Below are 26,608 nucleotides of genomic sequence, written 5' to 3'. Positions count from 1 at the left end.
GAAAGATCAGAATTACTTAGCTGTATCTGTTTATAATATTTAGGTAAGATTACAATTATGTCAAATTGTCTTATCTCAGATAGTATTATTTTTCTGAAGTCCAGAATTATTAAATTGCAAATATATTCACTACTGTTATTAAAAAATCCAAGTGGAAAGCTTTAAAATTTGCCAGAATTGCCAGTATTGATACTTAACAAAAGACATGCCTCTTCAAACAAACTAATGGTTGTTCATTATTTTAGCTAACTATTTCCAAACAATTGCCTTTGCTAGGATATGAGATACAAGTAGCAATAATAAAACAAATCCTGTCTATAAGTTTAGCCTTCAGATGTAGTTATGAAATTCTAATTTTAATGGAAAATTATAGACATTTAGCATACCTATATTTAGCTGAATTAAATGTTAAGTGAAATTAGATCAAATTTAATTATCTTACTACTTTTCAAGGTTTGGTTATTTTAAATTTGGTATGTAGAATTGCCCACATCACCAAAGTTTAAGGAACTATTTTAGCTGCAACAGTACTGCTTACATATTTGAAGTAAGATTAAAATCAACATTATGGAATTTTCTGCTCCCTGTCATTTTGTGCCATTAAGGATATTTATGGATATCCTTAAACTAGTAGGTTCACATTTCAGGTGTCATGCTTAATAATTTAGGATCTAAAATACTTCCTTACTATTGCCCAACCAAGTACTCTGACTCCTCCTTAAAACAGCAAAAATGGCACCGCTTTCATTAATTGTCTCCTAAAATATTTATAGGATATAATACAAAGGCAATCCAATGTTTCTTTCATCCTGGCTTATTAACCATGAATTATTATAAACTATGGACACACTACAGAGTCTGTGATCTCTCTAACAGGCTACATTTTAAGAGAGTAGTTTGGCTATATGGAAGAAGTAAAATCTACTCACTCTGTCAATAGATTTGTTTTAATCAGAAAAAAGTATTTATTATTAAAGCAGGCCAGATTTTGGCAATTGCTAAAGTTATAAAACAATGTTTTAAAACAAAAACAATGAAGAATGATAGTAGAAGCCAGAGCAAGTTATAGAAACAAATCCAGCCTACTGAACTGCCAGCAACAAAAAAATCATGTTAATGTTTCAAATAGCAAATCAACTAGCATAAGGAAGAAGATTAGGAATATGGTGATTTTATTTAGTTGCAAGAACTGTTGAGGCAAGAAGCTAGCTAGCTAACTATAAAATAAAGGGCAGTTAATATTTTGCAAAGAGAAAATGTAAAATATTTTAATTAAACCACTTTTAATAGCCTCAAGATGTTTTTTAATTTTATCATTGTATTTGTTCTATACTTTCTGCAACCGAGAACCAGTTTGATCTAATGGATAAGGCACCGAGCTAGAAACTTGAAGACTGTGAATTCTGGTTCCACCTTAGACACAAAAGCTGGCTGGATCACTTTGTGCAAGTCACTCTCTTTCAGTCCAATTCACCTCAGAGGTTGTTGTGGTGGGGAAAGAGTATTAGGCATGTTCACAGCCTTAATTTATTTATAAAATTGGAATAAAAAAAATCTAAACTATAAATTTATATATCTATACAACAAAATTACAATTATCCTAATGTACACCATTTCAGAAAACAAAGTACCTTTTGTTTCCAATTAGCATAATAACCATATTGGAATTAGAATGCTGGCGGGCATCTTCTAACCATGTTGTCAAATGGTTGAAAGTATCCCTCCTGAAAAGAAACTAAAATGTAAATGAACGCCCAAAAAAAAAAAAAAAGACCCAATAAAATATCTCAAAGGATTAATATTTAGAGTTTATAGTCCATATAACTGATATCAATCCTAAGGAACTTACAAATCAAAACTAATTACCATATTTTTTGGTGTATAAGATGCACTTACCCTTCCCCAAAAGTGGGTGGAAATGTCTGTGTATCTTATACAGAAAATGTTGCTGAAGCCTCCCAACCCACCTGCAAGCCCCGCCCCCCCTTTGGCCTCTGCCTCCCAGCAATTTGCCTCCTCGCAGCAAAGAGCAAATAGCCAGATCAGCTTCAGCACAGCCTGATATAGCAAGAGCAGCTGATTGGCGGTTAGATCTGCCTCCCGGAATACGGCCTATCAGCTGTTCCAGGCTGCAGGGATCGCCACCGCCCATCGCCATTGCCACCTATCGCCGCCACTGAGCGCCCCATTTTTGGCTTCCACATGTCCCATTTTCAGCCTCTGTGCACACCATTTTTGGCCCGTTCCATGCGGTGGGGATCCCCGCCTGGCACGGGCCGAAAATGGGGTGCGCAGAGGTCAAAAATGGGGTGCATGGAGACGGCAATAGGCGGCAGTGGCAATGAGCGGCGACAGGCAGTGGCCATCCCCGCAGCCTGGAACAGCTGATAGATGGTATTCCAGGAGGGAGATCCAATCACCAATCAGCTGCCCGTGCTAAATCAGGCTGTGCTGAAGCTGACCTGGCTATTTGCTCTTTGCTGCAAGGAGGCAAATTGCTGGGAGGCAGAGGCAGATTTTTTTTTTCTTGTTTTCCAAAAGCTAGGTGCGTCTTATAGTCCAGAGCATCTTATAGTCTGAAACATACGGTAATAACTTGGGAAAAACCAAACACTCTTCACCCTTCTTAAAAAGGCCTTACATTTTGAATTTATATAAAATGCAACCAAATAACACAACTAGAATCAGCACAAACTACCATATTTTTTGGACTATAAGACACACCGGAGTATAAGACGTACCTTAGTTTTTGGGGAGAAAAATAAGAAAAAAACTGATTGGGGGTGGATCGGCTTCCTGGAATACCCCCAATCAGCTGTTGTTCCCAGACGTGAACTTTAGCAACAGGTTCGTTGGTTGTGAGCTCTGTGCCTTGCTTTTTTTTTTCAGCCTTTCAAACCTCTGTTTCAGAGGCCCTTTTATCAGCTTCTCAAACCTTCCTTTCAGAGGCTTTTTTTCAGCCTCTCAAACCTCCCTTTCAGAGGCTTTTTTCAGTCTACCAACGGAGATTTCAGAGGCTTTTTTCAGCCTATCAACGGAGATTTCAGAGGCTTTTTTCAGCCTCTCAAACGGAGTTTTCAGAGGCTTTTTTCAGCCTATCAATGGAGGTTTCAGAGGCTTTTTTCAGCCTATCAACGGAGATTTCAGAGGCTTTTTTCAGCCTCTCAAACGGAGTTTTCAGAGGCTTTTTTCAGCCTATCAATGGAGGTTTCAGAGGCTTTTTTCAGCCTATCAACGGAGGTTTCAGAGGCTTTTTTCAACTTCTGAAGTCTCCATTTGAGAGGCTGGGCGGGGCTACATTTGGTCTATAAGACGCACCCAAATTTTCACCCTCTTTTAGGGGGGGAAAGGTGCGTCTTATACTCCGAAAAATACAGTATTTAGAAATCATTCTTGCTTTGACTGATATGATAAAGGAACAAGAATCAATATTTAAAATTCTTTTCATTCTGGTCCTTTATAATCTGAATAACATAAAAACTCTCAGCACAATATGATATTAAAATATAACCTAATCTAGACAGAAAACTAATCTACTACGTGATACACACACACACCCTCCCTCCCTCCCCACAGTGTCTATGTAATCTTTAACCAAAAAACACCTAACATTCATCTGGTTGGGAATTCTGAAAAGTATAAATGCTTAAGAATGTAGCAGCAGAACACTGTGAAATCATGTCTCGAATTACAAGCTTTATCAGCTACACAGAAAATCCACTTCAGAATTAAATATTCGCCTTAGCCACATTAAATATTGTCTCTAAAACTCAACATGAATATACACATTCAGTCCTGCAAAATTTGAGTGTACTTTGACAATAGATATAATCCATCTTAATAAAGCTTAAAATAGGTCCACTGATAGCAATAAAATTTAAATAAAGCATGAACTAGTAGACCACCAACCCAGTATACTTTACAAGAGTACAAGAGTCTAAATCACACTAAACTGCAAGATTCTCACCTTGTAATGTCATACACTAGTAAAGCACCTGCTGCCCCTCTGTAGTATGACCTTGTGATGGAACGGAAGGACTCCTGCCCAGCCTGTAGTAAAACAAGAGCAACAGTTCTTTATTCCTCATGTGTGAGAAGTATCAGTTTACTTAACTATACTATGAAATTTATTTTACTGAGATTGGGAACAAAATAAACAGCCACTATTTCTTGAAAATAAGACTTACATATTTTTAAAAATCTACAGCACCATTAGGGGAAAAATCAAGAACAAGACCTCTAAACCTTTTTTGGCAATCCCTGACAACCCAATTTACTGAATGGCTTCACAATACATGAATCATTATTAGAGTACAGAATGGACTCCTAGCAACTAAGCTCTGAAGACAAATTTGAAAGGAAGCAAATAGCCCAGCGCTTCACATTTGAATTCAATATCTCCCTCCCTGGGGCAGCTGTTGACACTAGAATAAATAAAGCCCATTGTAAATAAATGATGAATGACATCTTTACGCCCACCATCTGCTGGAGTAAAAGTTGTATGAAGGCCAAGGATGCAGATTTTATCCATTATATCATACATTGCAACCAGATTTCAACAATCTTCAGTTGGGTTTTTTTCTCCATCATTTTATTATGAAAAGCAACAGTTTTGAATTTGATTTTATATATGTCTGTTATCATTTAAATAACATCCTGTACTTCTGAAACAAAGCTTATCCAGAGAATAAACACACACATATACACACTGGTAGAATGGCAAGCACAGAAAACTTACAAAACATCTTGTGTATAAATTGATCTTTCAAATAAATGATCCAGAGGTCTTATAAACTAATTATCAGTATAGCTTGGCACAGCTATGCAAAATATGTAACAGATGTTTAACCCATAATGTAATTTATAGAGTATTTATAAATACTGTAAATATAGAGATGAAAAAATGAACAGAATCCACATCAATATCAGAAACTGCTTGTTGTCTGTTAGCAATACTAAATCATGTAGTGATGTAAACAACATATAGAAGAAAATATATTTCTAACATCATCTGTAGAAAAGATATGACAGCTTTGCTTTTTAACCCTAGATAAATTATAGTGAAATAAATTAAGGACATTTAGCAATCAATATTAAATATGCCAAGTTTATGTAGCTTGTGAAGTCTCAGGCTAGTCAGAGCAGGGCAGTTACTTCATAAGGTCTGTGATATAATATTAGGCAATTGGTGCGTATTATAGAAACTTGTATGATATTAGGTCTGCATACAGCTCTGATATGACATGAAGATATTTACATAAAACATGCAATGTCAGAAGTCAATGATCATATATGAACCATACTTCATGATTTATATCCAGGTCAACTCTATGTTACAATTTATTGCACTTCTCTGTTTTGCTGTTTTAATTGTAAGTTTGATATTGTTAAGATTTCTAATTGCAAATTATAAGACTTAGGACAGGAATAATGCTGTAGTCTTGACTACATAACAGCAGTTTTGTACTTGAAACAGAGTTGCATGGAGCTTTGTACACAAAATAGCTAAAAACAAAATATTATGAATATCCTTATTCCTAAAAATAGTAATCTCTAGCAATAGCAATTAGACTTATATACCACTTCACAGTGCTTTACAGCTCTCTCTAAGTGATTTACAGAGTCAGCATTTAGTCCCCAACAACTTGGCTCCTCATTTTACCCACCTCGGAAGGATGGAAGGCTGAGTCAACCTTGAGCCTGGTGAGATTTGAACTGCCAAATTGTAGGCAGCCGGCAATCAGCAGAAGTAGCCTGAAGTACTGCACTCTAACTACTGCACCACTGTGCATTTTATATGGTAAAATTTTAAAGAGACCTTCTAGGTAAATAGAGGGACCTAGATACAGGTAAGCCCTGACTTATGACAACAATAGGAATCAGAAAATTCATCATTATGCAGTGCAGTAATTAGGTGAGGCATGTTTTTACTACCTTTTTGCCATGATTGTTCAACAAATCACTTGCAGTCATTAGGACATCACATGACTGTAACTTGAAACCTCCTGTCACTAAGCTTGCTGGGAAGGTCACAAGGTAGCAATCATATGACTACAGGACACTGTAACCGTCATATGTGCAAGATAGTTAGCAAGTGCCTAGATTGTGATCACATGACTGCAGGGACCCTGCAAAGGCCAAGTGGGAGGATGTAAGTCCGTTTTTCAGTGCCACTGTAACTCTGAACAGTCACTAAATGAATGTTCGTAAAGTAGTTGTAAATGGTCGTAAACCTATATGTATGAAATAAAATACGATTTTGAAAACTTGAAAGATAAAGGCAATATCTTAAAAAAACAGAAATGAAATCAAATATATCCTCTTTCCCCTCCAGGTGTAGGATTTTTAAATAACTGAACAAGGCAGAGTGAATCTGTTAATTTAATATTTCTTAAGGCAAAATGTTAGTCCTGTTAAAAATTGTCATTTTCTCATTTCTTGTTGAATTTGATACATCTATGAACAGAAACTTCACACTAAATCTTACTTATGTATTACTTGATATTGTGAAATTATCAGAAACTGAACTATTAATACAGGATCCACATGGTCAGTCATAAGGACAAGAGAATTAGCTTTCTGAGCTTTAGGACTCATGCTGGAGCCCATCCTCATGGAACTTCTCTCTACTGGAATGTGTCTTTGGACTACTCTATGCATCATATTTATGAGGTGCCTGACTGGGTGTGGCTTCCTATTGGCTGTTATTTCTTTGTGCTATCAAGTCCTCCTAAGTATCTGATAAACTGGTGGTAAATTAGCCCTGCTGTTGACTGACAAGGGACCTATTTCTCAGGCTTCAATCATTTCCCTGGCTATCTTTTTAGCTGCTCAGCCAAAAATCTTAGTAGCTGAGAAATTAAATGTATGTGTTTGTTCACTGCAATGTCAGGCTACTAATGAGTTCAGGTCTCCTGATCTGACACTTGCTTCTGTTCTTGCAGTCTGGTGGTTAGCTTCCTGCCCATCTATCCTACATAGTCACAGGGGCAATCCATGCAGGGGATCTGATAGATTACATTAGAAGTACTGCCCATCTCCAAGTGATCTTTGCAAAGCATGATTTGTCCTCAAATAGTAGCTTCTGAGCAATATGCAATGCCCACTTGCAGATCTCGAAAGCTGCTTTGTACTGCTTCCGACCCATATTGGATCCTGCAACATTATCCTGGGATATGTATATTTGCCTTCATTCATGAAGTATTGCTCTAATATTAATATAGAAGATACATTAATAAATGTGATATGGGAGCAATTTAGTAGCTTTCCACTATAGCAATGGACAATCTGTAATCTTTACCTACTTACTCGATCTTTTTTTATGCATCTCTCATATCCATCCAGGTTATATTGTAAAAGCTACAATTTAATTCTGATTGGAAATAGTCTTCCAATATTGGTGGAAATTGTGACCCTTGCTCACTTTCACAACAACCTTGCCTTGCTAATTCCAAAGCCCAATAGCTAAAGGGAAATCTAAGGCTTGGTCCTGATTTCTCTTCCAGCAATTCTAAGCAGTTATTTGATGGAAACAGGAAGCAACAAGATTTCTATGCTCTTCCCAATGTCCTGCTGTAAACTTCCAGTTTCTTGTTATTAGGTGCAGAAAGCAACACACAAATACTTTTTCTGTTTCTTTTTATGGCTAAGAACCGTGAGTTGACCATTATGTATTTATTTTTTTAAAAAATCAGAATGGAAAAAAAAATTCAAAACAATTTTTAAAGTATTGTTTTAAAGTGAAAGCCTTTTTGCCAACTGCACTGAAGTAAATGATGCAATACTACTGAATAAACTAATTCTATAATGTAGCTGCTTAAAACCTCTTCATTCCAGTAAACATGTTTAACTTACTACAGCCCCTAAAATAAAACATGCTAATTCAGACCATAGGTAGACAAGACAAAAATTGAACAATCATTTCCCTACTCTTTTTAAAGCCTAGAAGTAGCAAGTTAAAAATAATTTCACAATCATCATCATTATCACCACCATCACTCCAAGTATAAAATGAAGCCACTGTCTATCCTGACAGTGGATAGATAGAAACTATTGATTCATAATGTTTCCAGCTTAACAAGTGCAAAATCAAGGACCAGTTTTGCTAATCTGGAGGACCATATTATTTTTGGTAACTTCTATTTTTTTAAAATAACAATCTGAATTTGTCTAAAAAATTCTTGCAGGAAGATTTTTACTTACTGTATCCCATATCTGAAGTTTTATCTGCTTCCCATCAATGGTTATCATTCGAGCACCAAATTCTACACCTGAATAATGAAACAAAATAAATGAAACCCATCATTTCTTAGTTTTGACTAACTATATACAAAAACGATCAGAAAAATACACAAAATTGTAAAAGAAAATGAAATAAAGATCTACATTAGTCTTTCAAAAACATTGCAATACTGTTCTCCAGTTGCTTCAGTATTCCAGTTCCTTTACACTATTTGATACAGATTTGCTAAGTTTCCATTCATGCCAGACATTGTAGTATAGTTTTTAGCACTAAGATGGCTCACACTCAAACCCACTACTGTAGCATGAAGAGGCCTTACTAATCATTTCTACTATTTTCTATTTCTAGTATTTTACTTGAATTTCATTTTAAATTGTGTTTTACTCCTATTCAAATTTCATTTTAAATTATTTCTACCAAACTTTTGTAATAATTGTTTCTGGAGCGCTGCACTTTGATATGGCCCAAGGGCTAATCAATAAATAAAGATTAGATCATTTCTAAAGGACATATAATTATGACTTTGCCTTTATCTCTGCAGGCAACTGTAGAGGCAACTTATATTCATTTTAGCATTAGACTGACATGCAAATGAATGAAGATGCCTTACTGATGATGTTAGTGATAACATGAATTGGGATCTGTCTAGTTCTAGCTTACAGCTTGAAGCTGTAGCATGTTTGCTCTCCCTCAGTAGAATGAGCACAGCCTACCATGACATTTTGGGATTGGACTCCAAGACAGAAAAAGTAACTGGCTTCCACAGAAGGATCTCTCTTCATAATACCTGCCTGGCTCATTCTGAAACTCTTGTCAAAGCTTATGTATGGCCATAGTTCCTATTATTTTTATTACTCCCTGAGTATGTGCCACATTCAATTCCTCTTCTGAGAGGCAAAATGCAGCTAGGAGAGTTCACTAATTGTGAGCAACAATGAGACAGTATAGGACTCAGTCATTGCGACAATACAATAGTTTAAAATAATTTTCACTGTTTACAAGCTTAACTATTATGTATTTATGTGTGCTTATGTATGTGTGTGTGGGGGAGAAGGACTCTCTGAGTGATTACAAGTAGTCCTAGAGAGACTTATGACAACAATTGAGCCCAAAATTTATGTTGTTAAGTGAGACATGTGTTAAGTGAGTTTTGCCCCATCCTACAACCTTTCTTGCCACAGTTATTAAGTGAATCATTGCAGTTGATTAGTTAGTAACCTGGTTGTTAAGTAAATCTGGTTTTCCGATTGACTTTGCTTGTCAGAAGGTCGCCAAAGCTGATCATATTGACCTTGGGACATAGCAACGGTTGTAAATATGAACCAGTTGCCAAGCACCTGAATTTTGATTACATGATCATGGGGATGTTACAAAGGTCATAACTGTGAAAAATGGTCATACATCACTTTTTTCAGTGCTGTTGTAACTTTGAACAATCACTAAACAAAATGCTGTAAGTCAAGGACTCCAGCAAGTCTCCTCCAAGTACAAGTCTCCAGCAGACAGCAACATATTCAATTGCCATCTTCCTATTTTTCTGGTCATTTTAGTTAAGAATAAAAAGAGTTCCCCAGATTTACCATAACTTGGAAAGATTATCCTGGCTTGTTATTTTCTCACATACCATAGTTTTGGTTCTCAAAGGAAATGATAAGCTATCATTTCCAGTTTATTTGCTAAGCACATGCTTCCTGGCTCAAGCAAAAATCACACAGTAGAGCAGATGAATCAACAGTTTGCCCACAGTAAACTAAAATTCCCTAGAATTTTCATACAACTATGAAAAACAGTAGCTATATACAAATGTAATTATAATTGTGGAAATAATAATTGTTCAGTATATACCTAAATTACATATCAAATGGATTAGGAACCATTTATGTACAAATGTTTCATCTTTCATCATTTACCTACTAAGGACTTACCTATAGTAAGGTCATGAACTGGTTGAAACCTTTTGTCTGTAAACTGCAACAATAAACATGATTTTCCAACACCTGAAAAACAGGAATTTCAAGAATCTGCAGTTATACAATATTTGCAGAGATGAACGTATTTAAAGGTACACACCCATTAAAGCATCTGTTTCTGAAGTTTAAAAAGGCTATTTCTAAATCTTAATCTCAAGCAAATCATTTTAATGATTTAAACATATTAACAAAAAAAAAAGTGACTTAGAACTCATTATTCCGATGATACTATGATAGTTAGAATCCACATATATACAGGTATACCTTAAGTTACGACCATAATGGAGACTGCCCATTACGGCCGGAAGCCAGGACAAATATTAAATGAACTGCCTCACATTAAAACTAACCATCCCTACTCTCCCTAGTGCAGTTGTTAGTGCAATGAATGTGCAGGTGATTAAAATGAGCATGGGGTGCCTTGGGTATGCGGAGATCCTGGAAGGCCTAGTACAGACATAAGCCCACCTGCTTTGGGCCTCCCCACCTCCATTGCCAATTGCTCACTTACTTTTTACCATAGACCTCCATCTAGAAATTTTGTCACATTAGGAATGAAAGCAAGCTGCTCCGTCCCCCAGTGTCCCTAGACACCATGGCTGTGGCCCAGAAGCAAGTGCCAGGCTGAAGTGTAAAGGAAAGGAATGAAGCAAGTAAAGAAAACCTTTCTGCAGCTGTTTGTTGGGAGAAGCTGAAGAGAAAAATCAGCTCAAAAAATTTAGCTGGCTAGAGCAGATCATATGCAGCAATAGAAGTAGGTCCTTGGAAATATTTTTGCTATTTGTATGACTGCCTGTAGGACCCAGTTAGGACTTGGCTTTAGAGTCCTAGCTAGGTTTTAAAGGCAGTTAGACAAACACCAAAAAGTTTTTAGGGAGTTCTAACTGGCTCCTCAAGGAAAAAAGTTGCAGAAAATTTTTCTTTGCTTGCTTCATTCCTTTCCTCTACTCTTCAGCATGGAGTCAAGATAAGTAATTTACAGATTTTGTCACCCTCTTTCCAGGCATGCAGGAAGTTTAGTAAATTAAATTGTTAGAGGGGATAGAGATTGGAGGACAGAGGTGGGGAATTTAGTTTCAACACCTAAGGGGATTGGGGGAGAAAAAGATGAACAAGTTTGCCTCTCTCAGCCTTTTTTGTTTTATGTTTTTGTTTTCTTTAAGAAATGTCAATGGGGGGGGGGGATAGAGGGTGTTTAAAACAAGAGCAAGATTTTGGAAAGTTCATCCTGAAGCCACTGCCTTAGCATGTTCTGGTTTCCCAAAGCCTAGCAGAAGAGCCTTGCAGTTTTCCAACAGCCAGCTGATTGGGGCAGAAAGCTCTGAAAGCAGCCACCATTTCTGCAAGGAATTGGAGAGTGTTCGTGAGGCATGGGAACAAGCCCAAGTCCTGTGGAATCCCTTTGGGATGGGATTGGGAGAGAGGTGAGGAGCTTGGCTTTGCAGCAGGACTGAGTGTACTTTCTATTTGCTGGTAAGGGTGCAAAAGGTGTTCTTCATTTACTTTTCTTTGGATTTAGCAGGTTTTTTTTTAAAAAAAAGAATAACTTAACTTTAGAAACTCCATATTACCCTTTTGTATCTGGTAAGATTATTATCCATTTTTTGAGTGGTAAAGCTAAATAATGAAAAAAAAACCCCATAAATCAAACAGAACCACTGCTTCCAATTTTTAAAGACTCTCCTTGCAAACAAAAAACCCTAAACTCTTACACCTGTTAACCAGTCTTGACCCCAATTTTTTATAAATAATACTGAATTATATACAACAATCAAATAAATTATATTTTCGTTTTAAAAAAATTTCTGGCCAGGCAGCAATTGCTTAGAAGAACCTACTTTTATTTTAAAATGTTATTCCTTGTTGTTAAAAAGCAAAAACTTATAATAGATATGTATGGTTCCTTATTTAACAACAGAGTAAGTTCATTTCTCTAGATTTCAGATTTGGATCAAAGTAGGAGCAGACAGTTGTTGATCTGGCCCACATTAAATCATTCTATTTTCCAAATACACTTGGACAAACTGCATGTTGAGAACAGAATATCCTTTTTTAAAAAAAAATAACGCTACCTACTTTGCATAATTGCCAGGATTCTATCATTCAAAAGTTTGAGAAGTTCCCTATTTTATTAGAAATTTATGTACAGTGTTTGTAGTTAAGATTCTTGTAACATTTATAAAGACATATCTTGGACATTCCTATCCTTCTGCTATATATGCTAAATGACAATTCTCAATCAAGTGATATGAGGATGTACATGACTGAACTCAATTTTATACTGTGTTGAGTGAACCAGCTTCAAACAGGCTAGTATCAAAATAGCCATTACCAAAAAAGAAACAATTGCAATTTTCAGTCCTAGACTACGACTAATAATTATTAGTCCAAGAAACTATGACATCTGACAACAATTAGTTCTCAAATTCTATTGAAAGAAACTTTCTCCAAAGCAATGGAAAAAAGAGTTATTATGCTTGGTCGGGAAAAGAACAGATTGTGTCTAAGAATGTTCCAAATAAGGTCCTTCTTACTTTACACAAGTTCCAATCACTAATTATTTATTCAATGGAAACTTTTCTCCTTTTAAAAATAATGTTTGTATATTAAAATACAAAGAATAATTATTGTATAAGTTTGGTTCAACATCATGTCAACCATTTCACTAGCATTTTAGCAAAGTATAAGTTTTCATTCATATATATCAGAAAATAAACCAACTCACATATATTAACAATCCAAAAACTATTTTCTATTTACAGCTATATCTGAGTACAGTAATGATGTGAAGAACCAGAGATGCCTATCTCTGGAAATCAACAATCGGTTGTGTTATTTTTGAGAAAATTCATACTTTCAACCTTCCATCCGCGGGTGAGACGTCAGAGGTGGCTCGGGAGTTCATGGCTTCCATGACGGCCATGGACCTGACCCAGTTAGTTCAAGGCCCCACTCACATAGGAGGACACACTCTGGACTTGATTTTCATCTCTGGTCAGTGGTTGAATGATCTTGGTAGAGGGGACTTAGACATTAAACCCTTGTCATGGACAGATCATTCGCTCCTTCACTTGGACTTTCCTACCGCTTCCCCCTGCCGCAGGGAGACTGAACCGACTAAATGGTTCCGTCCCAGGCGCCTGATGGATCCAGAAAGGTTCCTGACGGAGCTTGGGCCGTTTCCTGAGACTCTGACACACGACTCGACTGAAGAGCTGGTGGCCGCCTGGGAGAGTGTGGCCGCCAGAACTTTGGATCGTGTTGTGCCTTTGCGGCCTCTGACCCGATGCCGATCTCAATTGGCTCCTTGGTTCTCTGAGGAGCTGAGAGAGATGAAGCGTCGGAAAAGACGGCTAGAGAGCATTTGGCTGCCGACGTAGCTGCACTACGTGTGGAATGGGCCGTTACCCGAGAAGGCCGCGGCAAGGAACGAAGGTCATACACTGAAGTGATGGTCTGACGAATCCAGCGGCCTATAGTAGAGGAAGATACCTTGAGACCCAAGGAGACTGGAAGGAAGGAGACAAATAACGCTTCCGACCGGCGAATAGCAGCAGTCCGCTTGATGTAAATTTGCAGAGCCCGTCGGATGTCCAGAGTGTGCCAACGGCGCTCCCGAGGATGAGAAGGACGCGGGCAGAAATTTGGCAGAATAAGTTCTTGTGCATGATGGAAGACGGAGTTGACCTTCGGCATGAAAGTAGGATCCAAGCGGAGGACAACACGGTCCGTGTGAAACACGCAGAGGTCAGCTTGGATGGACAAAGCTGCCACCTCCAAAATGCGGCGAGCCGAGGTTACCGCCACCAAAAAGGCGACCTTGCAAGACAGCAACCGTAGGGAGGCCGTCCTTAGAGGTTCATACGGAGGACCCATGAGGGACTCAAGCACCAACGGAAGGTCCCAGGAAGGGTAACGATGCAGGACCGGAGGAGACAGGTTCGTTGCGCCCCGAAGAAAACGCCGAACCAGAGGATGTTGAGCCAGAGATGACAGTGAGCCGCAGGTAAGTACAGAGGAAATGGCGGCCACCTGGCGGCGTAACGTGTTAGGGGCAAGGCCATCGGAGAGACCCCGTTGTAGAAAGACAAGAATGTCCATAATAGAGGGTTGTAGAACATTCACACCAGTCTGGTCACACCATGAGCAGAAAACCCGCCAAGTTGCAGAATATATTCTGTCAGTGGAGGAGCGTCTCGACGCCTGGATCGTCCGAATCACGTCCTCTGGAGCTAGGGCACTCCTCAGGGAGAGCCGCTCAATCTCCAGGCGGTCAGGCTGAGCCAAGGAAGGTCCGGGTGGCTCAGTGCCCCTTGCGTCAGAACGTCCGTCTCGAGAGGAATGCGCCAGGAGGGAGCGACAGAGAGGGAGACTAAGTCCGCAAACCATGCTCTGCGCGGCCAATGAGGAGCCAAGAGAATCACCTCCGCCCGTTCGTCCAGAATCCTGCGGATGACCCTGGGAAGTAAGGAGGTTGGAGGGAAGGCGTACAAAAGACCGTCCGGCCATGGCGCCCGAAGTGCATCGATGGCTTCCGCCTGGGGTTCCGGAAACCGGGCAAAGAAACGGGGCAACTGAGCATGGGCATGAGTTGCAAACAGTCCACAACTGGCGTCCCGAACCGATGAACCAGGGATTGAAAGATCCTGGGATGAAGCCGCCACTCCGCATTGTCCACCTCCTGACGGTTCAGCCAATCTGCTTGGGCATTGGCGACACTGGAGATGTGTTCCGCCCGTAGAGACTCGAGGTGGCGTTCCGCCCAAAGGCCGAGCTTCATGGCCAGAGACAACAGGGCCTTGGACCTGGTGCCGCCCAACTTGTTGAGATGTGCCTTGGCAGTCACATTGTCCGTTAGCACAAGCACATGAGACCCGGAGACCAGATGGCGAAACGCACGGAGAGCCAGAAAGACAGCTTGTAGCTCCAACCAATTGACTGGACGAAGAGAGTCCGCCATGCTCCACGTCCCCTGAGCCAGATGGCCTTGGCAATGGGCACCCCAGCCCCGGAGACTGGCATCGGAGGTTACCACCACCCGTCGAGGTTCTAGAAAGAGACAGCCTGCTGATATCGCTGGGGACCGCCACTACCGGAGGGATCAGAGCACTGAGGAGGGAACGGGAACCGGCCTGGTTGACGTGCCTTTGCCCGATTTCTGTAGAGGCAAGAGAAACCATTGAAGTTCCTGGGCATGGAGCTGAGCCCAGGGAACAATGGCAATGGCCGAAATCATCTTTCCCAATAACTGAGAAAGAATATAAGAGGAAGAAGACCTACACACGTCAATCTTAGCTACCAAGTCCCGTAAACTATTCTGGCGGTCAGGGGAGAGAAACACCCTACCCTGTATAGAGTCAATTAGGGCTCCTAAATGAACTAGAGAAGTAGAAGGAACAAGGTTGCTCTTTTCTAGATTAACAGAAAAACCATGGGCAGCTAACGTCTCCAGAGTTAGCTTAATATCCAACACAGCTTGGTGAGTAGAAGAGGACAACACCAAGATGTCATCTAAATAACATAAAAGTCTAACAGACTGAACCCGGAGGGAAGCAGCCAAAGCCGCCAATACCTTTGTAAAGGTACGGGGGGCAGACGAGAGTCCAAAGGGCAACGCCCTATACTGATAATGAACCCCCCCCGTAACAAAACCTCAAATATCTTCTATGAGAAGGGAGAATAGGGATATGCAAATAGGCTTCAGTTAGGTCGATTGAAGAAAGGAGATCGCCCCTCCTAACACCATCAAGGATGGATTTCAATGATTGCATCTTAAATTTACGGTATACAACATACTGATTTAACCATTTTAGGTCCAGAATGGGTCTCCACCCTCCCCGAGGACTTAGGGACCAGGAAAACCCGGGAATAGAACCCCTCCCCGACCTGGTCGGGAGGGACAGGTTGGATAGCCCTGATGGAAAGGAGATGCTGTACCGCAGCATCCATACGTGCTCTTTTCTCAGGATTACGAGAAATTGGACAGCAAACAAAGGTGCTCGGGGGAGGGGAAAGAAATTTGATGGCCAACCCAGATCTTAAGGTAGCCAGGACCCACTTATCTGAAGTAGACCTCTCCCATGCGGCGACAAAGAGGGAAAGTCTGCCGCCAATGGGGGGAGTTGCGATGCAATCAGCGCCAGCGCCGGTAGGAACGACCTCCTCCCCCTCGAAAGGGCCGCCTGGATACAAAGGGCTTCCCCCGAGAGGACCTATCTAAAGCGCCCCGCTGCCTGCCCAAGCTATTGTAAGGCCTAGGGGAAAAGGAGGGAGAAGATCCCACACCATCAGCACCTCGGAATTGAGAGCGAGGGGTATAAGGAGAAAACCGAGAGTCTCCTCATCTAAAGGTCGGTGCCAAGACCTTCTTTTTGTCCCTGGTTTCGGTGAGGAATGGCTCCAAGGCATCCCCAAAGAGCCGGGACCCCCCAAACGGGACTGAAGCTAGACGCCATTTATGGCGGGCGTCAGCCTGCCAGTGACAGAGCCAGACCAGACGACGGGCAGAGACCGTGGAAGCCATCACCTTGGAAGCGAAGCGAGCAGCGTTCTAAGTGGAGTCGGCAGAGAACTGCAAAGCTGCGACAATTTTGTTCAAGTCCTGCCGGACCCGCATGTCCTCCGGGGGCCATTTCTCTTGAAGCTGGTGCAGCCAAAGCAAAGTAGTACGGTTGAAAAACGATGCGGTGGTAGCCGCCCTAATAGCCCAGGCAGAACTCTGATGTGCTCGCTCGAGAACCAAGTCCGAACGACGCTCATCCGGATGAAGACCCTCACCAGATCTCCCGGAACGTTGGCATTGGGCAATAGGGCGGCAATAGGAGCGTCGACCGATGGAACCTGGAGAAGAGAGTCTAGCTCAGTAGCGACCTGAAAGTTCTTACGGTCATTTGAAGTAAGTGAAGGAGCCGTGCCCGGTGAGGACCACTGTCGTTTCACCATGTCGACAAAAAGGGGGGGGGAGTCGGAATAGAGGTAACAGGTCTAGCCGGCTCAGCAAACATGGGATCTAATGCCTCCGGAGCTGGGACTGGGTCCACAGTAGGTGAGGACAATCGAGCAGTATTAACAGCCTTAAACAATAAGGACTTAAATAAGGATTGTGAGAATAATCCAGTGAAAGCCGGTTGCTCCTGAGGCAAATTTTCGTCGTCAGACAAGGCAGAGTCACAATAGTCCACATCAGTCAAAACCGAGTGATGGCTGGAATGGGAACAAGTAGGAGAATCAGGAGCTCGAGCTTGGAATTCATCAGTGACCGGCCGCTCTGGAGAAACGGAAGAAGTCGATCGTACAGATTCCGTACGGCTGTGTGACCGCTCACGCGTGGCTAACGACCTCTGCACTGCCTTATCGATAAGAAATTGAAGTTGCCCCAATTGAAGTTGCTCTGGAAGCAATTGACCAGAAACCGCCGCCACTGGAGCAGAAGAGACAGGTTGTGCAGTCACCGGAACAGGGGCAGCCGGAGGAATAGGAGCAGAAGCCCCCCACAAATCCGAAGTTGAGATGGTCACTGGACAATCCCTTAATGACAGCTGATCCGGTGTATCCGGTCTAGGCAGAGACTCAGGAGGCGGATTGTCAGCTACTGGAGTGGAAACCACATCCTTTGCAGCAATGCTAGCACTCGCTTTGTCGCAGAGCTTTGTTAAGACTTTGTCTCTGCGCTGCTCAGATTTAGAAGCCCCGCTGTGTTTGTGACCTTTCTGATGAGACCGCGAATGATCAGCCGATGACAATGAGTTTCTGGAGACCACCGTTTCCGCAGGTCTCTCGTGGGAGCCAGAACGAGACTGGTCTTGAGCAGCAGTACTGGCCGAACGGCCATGTTTAGATTTTGCCAGTGCTTTTGGCATAGCTGCAGTGATAAAGGAAGGCCTCAATTAGGTATGGGGGGGCGTGAAAACCTCCACCAATTAGCCCCAGCCAACACAGTAATCCAAGAAAGGCGGGAGAGTTAAAAAACTCCACAAATATTCCGCTGTAACAGGTAACGGGGGCGTAAAAGCTCCTCAAATAAGGATGAAATCAGGCAGCGTAAAATGTCCACCAGGGGGCAGTAGAGGCCGAGGCGAGGGGGCGCAAACGCTCCACACTATCTGTAATCAACATTGGATGACAGGAAGAATGCAACAGTTCCACACAAGAGTCAATGTCACAGTCAAATGGCTGCCACCGTAAGTAGGACGTAAAATGGAGGACGGTCACAAGGTCCACTAGAGAACATCACAGCTGTAGAGAAGCTGGTGAGAAGCGGAACGAAGCCCAGCTGACAGGAGCAAGCGTTTCCAATCCTTGCAGAATGAGGTTTCCCCACTGAATAACAGAAGCGGGAGGATGATTGACAGGTGCAGGCAAGCCAGCAAGCAGGAACCAGTCACTTAGCCGAAGTAGAGCAGCAGATAGGGGCGGCAGATGAAAAAGAGTCTCTCAGCTCCAAACACCCCACTCGGCTACCGATACCAAAAAAACGGCCGCAAACAACAAAAAAGGTGAAAGCGGAGGTGCTCAATTAGCTCCGAGGTGGTAACGGCGCGAAATTCGATCTAAAATGGCCACCGCAATCGCGCTGAAGCAAAAAAACGCTGAACTGAAGCTGGAAGCAAAATTGGAGGGCACTGACTTTAAGGAGCTTTAAACGAGCCAACGAAGGGGAAAAAAGCCCCCCCCCCACACCCCCGGAGGGGACAGCAAGGGAAAACAGAGGTTCCCTGTAGCCACGGCCAGATAACAGGGCAGGGATCACTCACAACGTCCAACAGTCAGAAAGGAAGGAGAAAGGGCCGTAGTCGATCAATCCGAAGTCCAAATACCGATACACACAAGCGAAAAACGTAGTCCAGCAATCCGAGGTCAAAACCAGTAAATAAATCCAATTTTTAACAATAGGAAAGGAGATAGAAAGACAGAGCCAGAAACCCACACGCCTGATCAACTGAAAGGACTGAGTCAAAAGCTGGATCTGCCCGGCAACAAGGGCGGACTTTAATATGATTGGCTGACTCAGTCCTTCAGCTGATTGGGCGAGTACTACCCATACTGGCTGCTGTCTCCACCAAACAATGGAGAATAAACAGTGTCCTGAAATAATAAAAATGCTCTCTAAAATAGTCCAATTATATTTAGAAGTTAGTAAATCCACTGCACATGCTTTCCTATCATTGCTTCCAGTATTATAATTACAATTATTTTAAATGTTTCTGGCATGGTTTTATATATTATTTTTTAGAACATGGCCTCTAGAATGACTAAAAAGCAAGTATGGGAGGCAGTTTTATTTCATTTCATGCAAGATCTAGTGCTACTATATACAAACAAGTGAACCACCCCATGATACATAATACATTTATTCTTAATTATAAAATGTGCACAAATAATTCCAAAAGAGAGCGATAAATGATACTCAATTTATAATTTTGTTAAATTGCAATACACAAAACAGCAATGAAGTAGGTCACCTATTTAAATAAATTTAATTTAAAAAGAACAAACTCTCTAGAGTATATCTTACAGGTCCCATAGTCAAATTTTTACTTAGTAGAGGAATTTAGTAAACTATTCCCAAACAGGCAACCATCTCATCACTGTTTGCAAAAAACCTTAGCAGGAAGAATCCATTACTGCTCTAGTCAGACTGTTAATAGCTCTTACCATCAAAAAATTTCTCATACTATTAAGTTTTAATCTTTTAATTTTGAAGAGTATTTTATCTTCTTTAAGTCTTATGTTTTGCAAGTTGAACATGTGTTGCTTCTTTAAACCCGTGGTTCCCAAATCATGTGCCATAGTAGTCCAGCGAACTCACCAGGATGCCGTAAGGTATTTTAGTACTTAATAAACAGAAGAGCTCCATGAGAATGTTTGGGAACCTCTGCTTTAAGCCATTCTTCATGAGGATAAATTTCCAACCTCATAATCCCCCTTAAAAGTCCATTCCAGCTTTACTATGTCCATTTCAAGTGGACACAGTACTCCAAGTACTCTAACTAACCCAGATTACAACAGAGCTATTACCTCATATAATTTTGCTATAATACTTTTGTTAATGCAGACCAAAATTGTACTAGCTGTTTTACTGCAGCATCACACTGGCTGTTCATGTTCAACTGACCATTCATACAGATATTGCCACAAAACTAAGACTCCACAGTTGTAAACCTATACAATTATTTTTTTCTTAACTAAATGCAGCACTTTATTACTTTTGAACACTATCATGTTAGATGTGACCTCACTCAATACTTCCTTTTAAATCAATGCAGAACCATTTACAAGTCCACCAAATCTCAAAATCCTCTAGCCCAGGGATTCCTAAACTTTTTACCATCATACTTTCCTTTAGTGTAATTTTAATATACACACCTCCCCCCAAAATTCAAACTGCAAAATAAACAAAAAGGAACAATGACAATACAATGAAACTGGGAAAGGAAGATTTATTATAGCAATGTAATTAAAAGATTCCTCATACTTCCCCTGGACACTGTCTGTGTCTTCCCAAGGGGGTATATCTGTTTGGGAAAGCCTGCTCTAGCCTTATGTTACACTGTTTGCAAGGTTAGGATGAAAGTCTTATTATATGGTTTGCTACACAGCATTCCCTTGGTTAACAAACTCCATCATAAAAATAGATAAGGCTATTCTGGCACAAGTTATTCTTTAGAAACCATGCTGCCTCTTGATAACAGTAGCATTCTCTCTTAATGCTTCAAGACATGCTGCTGGACAAAGTATTTTAATTCCCTTTCTAGAACAAATTCTAAACTAACTGGTCTGTGGTTCTGAAATTATTTCAGCCTGTATTTATTTAATTATCAAACTTGTATGCCATCCTTCTTGTCAAAGGCAACTGTAACAACCTGGAATGTAATTTGTCTCTCCATAGAGATCTAAATTCATTTAAAATAGCAAGACAGGCTCTTACTATAACATGAACAATCCAGAGACTTTTTTCTCTCTCTGTCCTGACATTAGGAAAGGCTCTTTTTGTCTTCTGAGACATCTCAGAAGGAAGATATTAAGAAGTTCCATTTTCTCTTTACCTCCATCATTATGACTTCCCTGCTTTCCTGATGCAACAGATTAACAGCTTTGAATTCTTCTAAAATTTAATATACTATTATTATTGGAATTTTGTCAGCAGCCTGGTCTTAGTGTGAGCTTTATTTTTTCTATTCTATCTATTCAAATTTCAGATAATCCTTTTACTCCTCCCTTACTACCCTCCTTTTCCATTTTCTATGTATTTCTTTTTCTGCTTCAGCCAATAGGTATTGCTATTCATCCATGTGGGCCTGCTAAAATTTGTCTCACTTTAAACTGTTTTAGAAACAATTTGTGCCTATTCCTTCAAGTATCTTGTTTCGGGAGATTTCCCAACCTTTTTTGACTTATCTTTAAGATTTCAAGTCATGGCATGATGTCCACCTTTTTAAATCTTAAAATCTCTCTTCTTGAAGGCCAAGGTATATGACTGACTTTGCTCAGCTTTTCATTAGTTATCTTGAACTCCAATATGACATGATTGCTTTCCCATGAGTACCACACACCTCAAGTCCATTGACTAATTCCTCTCTGTTGGTCAGGATTAGATCCAGGATAGCTGAAACCCTTGTTTCGTCTTGCAATTCTGAGAAATGAAATTGTCAGGAAGAGAAATCAGAAATTTGCTGGGCTTCCCATTACTAGTTATATTAATTTTTCAGCAGATATTAACACTGTAGTCTGCCTCTTTGAAAACTTGGGACGTGATTTAAAAATCTAAATCCTTTAAATTTATTATTATAAAATTTATAAAGATTATTATTATAAATTTAAATTTATAATAAAATTCCCAAGTAGATATGTCTTTGTTTTTTAGGATTTTTAATCTTATTCAGAAGTTTTCAACAAAAGTTCCATGTTTTAAGCCTTATTTTTGGACACATAGCTTATTTACATACAAAATTACTCCACCGCCATTTTATTGTGCCTGTCTCCTGAATAAACGTCATTTAAGCTTTAATCATATCCCACCAGATTCCTCTGATGTTATCAGGTCATATTTGTTTTAAGATTTCTAGTTTTCTTTCTTTTTCTTTTTTTGCTTCATATCCATATTATGCATACTGAATACAAACACTGGAGACTTGAGGGTGTCACTATTTCTTGAAGTCCCTACTACAAAGTACTCTTTCCTGCTTTCTGATTCCCCCATCACCATGTGCAATCACATTTCTAATATCTAAGACTTCTCTGAATGCAATTTTGTCTCCCTTTCCATTTGGGGCTTAATTCAAGACTACCCTAATTTTCAAAGCTTCTGTCAAACACACTTTTCCCTTAGCTTATTTTTGCCTAAGAATCCCTTCTACAATTCTGACATCATCATCTCCATATCTAGTTTTTCATTTTCAGAACACCACTTCCCTTCTTGTTCCTTGAACCTTAACAGGAAAAACAAATGAACAATCACTTCAAGAAAGAATTTTGTCATCTTCTTATGCAGGATTTTATAATAACTTGTAATCAAGAGTGTTCACTCTTTTCTAGCCTTGTTACTTGTCTGCAAATGATTACATGGTAATCCTTTCACCAAAAAATATCAGAGAAGCAAAAAGGTATCAGAAAGTGAACAGTGGCCCTATTACAGTATTGCATCCACACTGCCCTCATCTGGCATGTAGCTCTGAACTAATATCTTCAAATGAATGTTGCCCTTGATAAGGAAAAAAATTAGCCAGACCTGTTTTGGGACTTGATACTGTGTAAACCAGTATAGCATATGTATATTTAACAAGCTATGACTTTGTACAACATTTGAAACCAACCCATGCAATATTTGCTATTAAGTAATGTCTTAAAGAGGATTTGTCTTGGAACATAGTAGCATCAGAGCTAGAATAGTGTGGGCACTAATAGCACTTGCTAACACAACCTTTCTAAAGTACATTACTATGGGGAAAAGAAACATAGGCAACTAAATCAATTACAAAATTTGAATCAAGGTTTATTTGTTTGTGAAAGAGAGCAAACATTGCATGTAAAACTTCTGCACCAGAGACAAATTCATTGTGTGTTAATCACACTTGGCCAAATAAAGTATTCTGTCCTGCTCTTCTCTCCTCTATACTATATGATACTTTGAACAGAGCTTCTTCATACCTTAGTCCTTTTAACAGATAAGGAAATTCTAATTAGGCAAACAAGTTACAAAACAGTGAATGACATAATGCTTTTAGCGGACACAGTTGACATTTACTGTACTTGCTAGAATAAGTTTATAAACTCATAGGAAATCAGCACTCTTACAGAATAATATAGATGTTCCAATAAACAGGATGACAATCGGGTGTAAATGGTGGGTCTTTTTCTATAAAAACATCATCATTGTAGACCGCTCTTCATGACAGAGATTTCTGGAAGTGAATGATGCCCTGATCAAAAACAATTTGTGAACTTCAGAAAAAGTATTACTTTTATGAAGACTGAAAGGACTACAAAACCATCACAAAGTAGGTTTTTCTCTAACAACCCATGGTAAAAGACAGAATGCATACAAGTGCAGAAAATGTAGTACTATTGCTACTCTTCCCAAGAGTGATTGACCAATGAAATTTTCTCCAAGAGCAAATCTTACAATACCTTGGGAGGTGGTAAACGACCTCAGGTACCAATAAAGGAGTTGAAGGTTACTCTTGCTCTGCCTAATGCCGGCATCTCCCATAAGGAAAGCACTGAACAAGAATGACGCACATGGGAAGGTATTAAAATCACTGCTCTCTAGAAAACATACTGCCCCCTTTCTCAAGTTTGTTAAAATTCACCTGAATGATTTAGAACAGGGGTGTCAAACACATAGCCTGTGGGCAGATCTGGCCTCCGATATGCCCAGAGTTGTCCCGTGGGGCCGTTCCAGAGACGGTAAGGGATCGGCCCATGCTGCCCCAGCAACAGCCTACCACAGCCTCATGCACCCAGTCGGCCGCGACAACCGGCTGTGCCCACCCTGGGTTCCCAAGGGCAAACAAAATCCTGATATGGCCCACAATGGGATCGAGTTTGACACCCCTGATTTAGAAGGTTATTTAAACTATGTTCTGTAGTGGATGACACAAGACTAGAACTTTCTAGCAGTAATTAAGATTGTTGGGGGGAAAACCCCCTGAAAGACTGCATTGCAACAAAAGGATTTCATCCAAATATGAATAAGATGGAAGTTGGAGTGGGCCTGGATAGAGTGCTACCATTCTGAGAGCAATTGATTTTAGATTCTGTCAGCAACTTTTATAAGACAGTGTCAGCAAATATGTCCGTGAAATAAAGCTTGAGCAAATGAGTCATGCTACAGTACTACAATGATCACAAGTAAATGTACACAAGTAAAACTATAATAAAATAACGTATAAAAGAATTCACGTTTGGAAGTGGCCAAGTCAAAACCTTGACCATAACTCAACAGAAATCCAAAAATAATGAGTTGAAACTGTTCTATATGGAGTGATGTGTCATTTGCAGAAACAATCAACAGGGACAGGAAAAGTTTGGTTGAAATTATGGCTGCTAAAGAAGATTCCATAATTTACTAAATCAAAAGCTACATATTTTTCCCTAACAAAATTAGAGAATGTTAATAATTTAATTTAATTAATAATTTAATAATTCCATGCTATTATTAGTATTTTTCAAATAGTACAAACTATTGGAATGCTTTCATCTTTATCTTCCTCTCTTCCCTCTGGAGTACTGAAGCTTGAAGTTAGAGCTTGCAAATTTCTATGAAGGTAGAACTTGGAAAATTCCAAGTCCATTTATATTTTTATTTATGCTTTAAAAAACTGTTACTTGAAAAAATGTGGATGCACAGTAAAACAATTGCCTGCTATACAGGATATATAATATTGCGTTTGATGTTCAATTTTAGTTTGTAGGTTATATGAACCCAAGCAATTTGGATTACTTAATAATGATAGGAAAACCCAGTTAATAACTCACTAAGTACAGTTTCTAGTAAATATGCCTCATAGTTCCCTTTACTTCCTTCCTATCAAATGGTACAAGTATAAAAACACACACATACCCATACATTAAAAAAAAACATGTTACAGAATTTCCAGTGTTCTAATATTTTATTTACTTGTTTGATAGTTATATCCTGCCTTTATTATTTTTATAAATAACTCAAGACAGTGACAAAATATCCAACCATCCCTCCTCCTATTTTCCCCACAACAACCCTGTTAGATGAGTTGGACTGAGACAGAGTGACAGGCCCAAGGTCACTTAGCTGACTTCCATGGCTATATTTGTAAATTGCCTATATGCACTAGGATTGAGACAACAGATAAAGTACACAACTAACTAAAAAATAAAATCTATGAAGATGACTGTTGCTTATTGCCATCTGGAAGTATTCTAAAAATGAGTTTCAAATGAACCAGGGATGTTTTCTAAGCCAGTGAGAACAAGCAGAAATGTACATTGATAAATTATACAAATGACTTCAAGTTACTATTTGTTCAGTGACCCTATGAAGTTAAGGTGGTGCTGAACAAATGGTAGTTATGCCTAGTTCCTGAAATTACGGTTGCTGCAGCGCCCCACTGTCACATAATCAAAATTCAGGGGCTTGGCAACCACAGGGGCAGTTCAACCCCATCCCCACCTGCTTATCTCCCTCTATCTTTGCCCCTTTGGTTACCTGCTCACTGGTGGCTCAGCCAACTAGCTTATGCCCTGCGTGCCCTCTGTTAACTGGCCCTACAGCCCAGAGGTGAAATCTATTTTTTTTTGCTACCGGTTCTGTGGGCGTGGCTTAATTAGTGGGCGGGACTTGGTGGTAAGTTGACTGGATGGGCGTGGCCAAGTCAATGTCACTTCTTTGCCCTTTTTAAATCTACAAAACACAACACAACACAACTGGCTCACCCACAATGTAAAAGCAGCTGTGCTAGACCCAAAATGCCCCCTGCAACAAGCAGGAACCTCACACAGCCCCAAAAAGCCCCAAAAAACAACTTTCACACTTTACACACACACAACACAACACAACAGGCTCACCCACAATGTAAAAGCAGCTGTGCTAGACCCAAAATAGCCCCTGCAATAAGCAGGAACCTCACACAGCCACAAAAAGCCACAAAAAACCAACTTTCACACTTTACACACACAAAATTCCACATACAGCTTTGTGAGATTTTGTGTTTGTGTAGTTAGAGTGAAACACTACAGAAACACACTAAATCTCAGAAAGCTGCACAAATATTATTTTAATTTATTTTTATTTTTATATAAAATCAGCTAAATTTAAAACTTCCTAAACTTTAAATGGCTAGGTCTAAAAAAAGAACTAAAAAAAAACCCAATTAACTATTTTTTTTAAAGCTCCCAAAGGGGAAAAAAAACTTACCCAATA

General features: G+C 39.9%; 1 protein-coding gene across 1 annotated transcript in view; it reads right to left on the bottom strand.

The window, feature by feature from the left end:
* The window catches only part of RAB2A (RAB2A, member RAS oncogene family), a 56,446-nt gene that overhangs the window by 24,429 nt on the left and 5,409 nt on the right, over window positions 1–26,608 (bottom strand). Inside the window, exons 2-5 of the mRNA XM_034429833.3 lie at window positions 10,168–10,239; window positions 8,203–8,270; window positions 3,968–4,050; window positions 1,632–1,724 (exon numbers count right to left, since the gene is read on the bottom strand). Of these exons, the coding sequence (XP_034285724.1) occupies window positions 1,632–1,724; window positions 3,968–4,050; window positions 8,203–8,270; window positions 10,168–10,239 (316 nt within the window). The remainder of the gene's footprint in view (window positions 1–1,631; window positions 1,725–3,967; window positions 4,051–8,202; window positions 8,271–10,167; window positions 10,240–26,608) is intronic.

The sequence above is a fragment of the Pantherophis guttatus genome, chromosome 3 (genome assembly GCF_059756535.1).
Source record: "Pantherophis guttatus breed Tessera chromosome 3, ASM5975653v1, whole genome shotgun sequence".
Classification (NCBI taxonomy): domain Eukaryota; kingdom Metazoa; phylum Chordata; class Lepidosauria; order Squamata; family Colubridae; genus Pantherophis; species Pantherophis guttatus.
Note: the sequence above shows the minus strand (reverse complement) of the source record. Positions and strands in the feature narration are given on the sequence as shown.